Below are 3,820 nucleotides of genomic sequence, written 5' to 3' on the forward strand. Positions count from 1 at the left end.
ACAGCCTGCTCTATGATGCCATACAGCCATGCCATGATGTCACAGCCTGCTCTGTGATGTCACAGAGTCCCCTCTATGATGCTCTAGCTGCTCAATGACCTCACACAACAAACTCTGATGCCATAGCCCAACCTGTGACCTCACACAGCCCACTCTGTGCTGTCACACAGCCCCTTGCTGACATCACAGCTGCTCTGTGCCTCCATGACACAGCCACAGAGGTGCCGCTGTGACACAGCCCCCTCTGGGACATCCCCCAGCCCCTGCCAGTGCTGAGCCCCTTTCAGCTCTGGCTGTGCCCTGCTGCTGTCCCTGAGCTGCCCTGGCAGTGCCCCAGCCCTGCTGGGCTGTGCACAGGAGCTGTTCCTGGCCAGAGCTGTCTCTCTGCAGCGCTGCCCTTGCCAGGAGCTGCCTCTGGGCCAGGAGCCCGGCCCAGCTCAGCAGCACAGACACAGCACAGGGATTTGAATGACCCTCTGGGGCTTTGGTGCTCTTTGTGTCTGCCCTGGCCAAAGTGCTGCCCAAGTTGGCTCTGTCAGGGCCTTGCAGCTGCTGCCCATCCCTGTGCCCTGTGCAGCCCAGGCTGTCCTACGGTGTCCCTGCCCTGCGCCTCTGTCCCTGCAGGCTGTCGTCATCCCCCGGCTGCCCCACCTGGCTGGCCCCTTCCTTTGCTGACAGCTCTGCCTCCTGCCTGCCTCTGCCCACACAAAGCCTTGGGCTGCTCCAGGCTCTGAATGGGGGATATCTTGCACCACAGCCTTGCCCTGGGAAGGAAATTCCTTTCTCCTGCTGTCCAGTCTGGGCTTGCCCAGCTGCCCTTGGTGCCATTATCTCTTTCTCTGGCTGTTTTACACAATAAAGAAAAACTCCAGGATGTTTGAAACCACCCTTCAATCCCTCCCCGGCTGCTCTTATTCTGTCCTCAGTCTCCACACCACTGAGCCCAGAGTCTGCCGCCTCTCCCTGCTGGTTATGGGATGAGGCCTCCAAAACATATCCTGAGAGGTTTTTGGGTCCTCTCCAAGGTCTGTGAAAATGAAAAAAGTAGTCAAAGCTATTTTCTCCCAAATCTTGCAGTGACAGAACAAGGCTCAGTATCTTTGAGCTGAATGAGGGCAGATTTACAATTGTTTAAAGGAGAAAATATTTTACATTTATGAGAATGGCACAAAACTGCAACTGTTTTTCCAGAGAAGTGAATTCCCCATCTCAGGAATTATGCAGAGCAAGAGCTTTGTACAACCTGACTCAGTGAAACACACTTATCCACAAGCACAGAATTCCTCTGCCTGCTACGGGCTCCAACAACTACAGCAAGGCCCTGTTCACTTCAAAATTGCTTCCTAGAGCAGAATAATCTAATAATTGTTTTAGCTCCGATACAGTGGAGTAAATAACTCATTTTATAAAATTTAGTCTGTGGTGTAAACAAACTATACTGTCTAGTCATGATCAGAATCAATCAGAGCTGTATTTACATAAATTTATCTAGTATTCCATTGTTAATTCTGTGGGACAAATTGCATTAAGGTTCAATTCCACCTGTCCAATCTTTTATACCTTTGGCAAAGGACCCGCTCCCAAGGCTGTTGCCATGGCCAGCAGGGCTGGGCCCAGCTGGGATGCTCGCTTTCCACGGGCCAGGGTTTAGGAATGGGATTCCCCAATTTTCTGCTCCCGCTAAAACCACGCTGCTGCTCGCTGCCCTCCCGCCTTCCATGGAAAGCACAAAAAGGAATGATCCCGGGCTGGGATAAGAAAAATTTATTGGGAACAGCAACGAGATAAAAAACAAAAAGTAACAAAAATAATATTGACAACAGAAGGGCTATGAAAAAGGGAAAACTGCAACACAAGGACTGTCTCTTCCCGGCCACAATTTCCTCCTCCCTGCAAAGGACAATCTTCTCCTAGGGGAGAGAGAGAGACACTTTCCTGCCCCTGGCAATGACTTGAGGTGAGAGTGAATGTAATGACACGGCCCTGGCCAGACCCTCATGTTCTTTGATCCCACATCATGTCATTGGCAGGGGCAGGAAAAGAGACAGGTGTCTTCCCAGCATGGATCACAGGGAACATGGATCACCATGGCTCTTCCCAACATGGGTCCTCCAATGAGGGATGAAGCTGGAGCAGGGCACAAAGCTCTCCCTGAAGTTGGGGCATTTGCAGGGCTTGCCTTACTGGTGCTTCTATTGGTGTCTGGTCAAGTCAGAGCTCTGGGTGAATCCCTTCCCACACGTGGCGCACTCATATGGCCTCTCCCCAGTGTGGATGCGCTGGTGCCTTACGAGGGTGAAGTTTTGCTTGAAGCCCTTCCCACAGTCGGGGCAGCGGAAGGACCTCTCCTCATTGTGAATCCGCTCATGCAGGTGGAGATTTGAGCTGGTCTGAAACCTCTTCTGACACGTGCAGCACTCGTAGGGCCTCTCCCCAGTGTGGATGCGCTGGTGGGTGATGAGGTGGGAATTGCGCTTGAAGCCCTTCCCACAATCTGGGCAGCAGAAGGGCCTCTCATCGGTGTGAATCCGCTGGTGTCTGAGGAGATCTGAGCTGATCCGAAACCTCTTCTGGCACTCAGGACACTCATAGGGCCTCTCCCCAGTGTGGATGCGTTGGTAGGTCACAAGGGTGGATCTGTAGCTGAAGCCCTTCCCACATTCCCCACACTCGTAGGCCCATTCCCCAGTGTGGATCATCTGGTGGTGGATCAGGCTGCTGCTCTGCCTGAAGCACTTCCCACACTCCAAGCACTTGTAGGGCTGCTCCCCATCATGAAGCTGCTCATGGACCACCAGCTCTGAGCTCTGGCTAAAGCTCTCTCCACCTTCCTAGCCCAGGGTGTGTCTTTCCTCCTCAGAGTACCCTGGGCTGGGTTTGAAGCCCCTCATCCTATGGGATCTCTGTGTCTTTTCTTCCCCATTGGATTCCTGTGCCATGGAGCCACTCAAAATGGCCTCTTCCATGAGGTTCTGCCGTGGGGATTTGTCCTCCCTGGTCTCCATCCTCATCTCCTTGTCTGGGGGAGGAAGAACAAGGAGAGGATGGGATTTGCCTCTGTGCCACAGGGAAAGGGAAGGAGATCCTTCCAGGGCTTCCCCAGCAGGATGCTGTTGGCTGCAGGTTTGTCCTGCAGCCGGGGGCCATGCTGGGCTGGGAGATGGAGCAGGAGAGAGGGGGAAAGGGGCACTGACTACCTCCTCACCTGCCTGCGTGTCCCGGGGAATCTTTCCCTTCTGCTCAGCCTTCTCCTCCATCTGGCAGTGGTTTTGAGATGGGAAATTCTGTTTTGGGAGGAAAACAAGAGATGAGTGCATTGAGTTTTGCACTGGTTTGCGGGCAAACCAGGTGGAGAATCTAAGACAGAATTACAATTTAATAAGAAAATTAAGATCAAGGCAATGATACAGAAACACGGCCTTAAACTGACACAGTCAGGATATAACCTGACACCCTGTTGCTCAGGGTGGTGGCAGCAGTCCCATTAAATTGTGGCTGCAGTCCTGTTGCAGTGATGAAGTGATTCTGTCAAAGCAGTGATCCTGTAGAAGGGTCTGGTCTTCCTCTGAAGGTCCAGTGGTGGTGATGGAGCTCTTGTCCTCTGGGAACCCAGTACGCAAGGTGCTCCTGGTGTTGCAAACCTCAGTTTATATGCAGGTAGGAATGCTTGGCTCCTCCCCCTGGGCGGAGCATCCCACAATGGGATGATGTAATTCTATCAGTCCTGCAGGGACACTCAATGGCCCATTCACAGAAGATGGCCCCTGGAGGGCGTTATCAGGGCTGAGTCATGGAAGAGATAAAGAACACTGCCCCGCCT

The 3,820-nt window shown here is 52.9% G+C and overlaps 1 protein-coding gene across 1 annotated transcript; it reads right to left on the reverse strand.

Moving 5' to 3' along the window:
• Positions 1 to 2,192: 2,192 nt before the first annotated feature.
• On the reverse strand, positions 2,193 to 3,257 carry LOC135287577 (zinc finger protein 239-like). Its single transcript, XM_064400867.1, has 2 exons — positions 3,198 to 3,257; positions 2,193 to 2,780 (listed from the first exon to the last, which is right to left on the reverse strand). The coding sequence occupies exons 1-2, from the start codon at positions 3,255 to 3,257 to the stop codon at positions 2,193 to 2,195; spliced, it is 648 nt and encodes a 215-aa protein (XP_064256937.1).
• Between the last annotated feature and the right edge of the window lie 563 nt (positions 3,258 to 3,820).

Source organism: Passer domesticus, chromosome 30 (genome assembly GCF_036417665.1).
Source record: "Passer domesticus isolate bPasDom1 chromosome 30, bPasDom1.hap1, whole genome shotgun sequence".
Taxonomy (NCBI): domain Eukaryota; kingdom Metazoa; phylum Chordata; class Aves; order Passeriformes; family Passeridae; genus Passer; species Passer domesticus.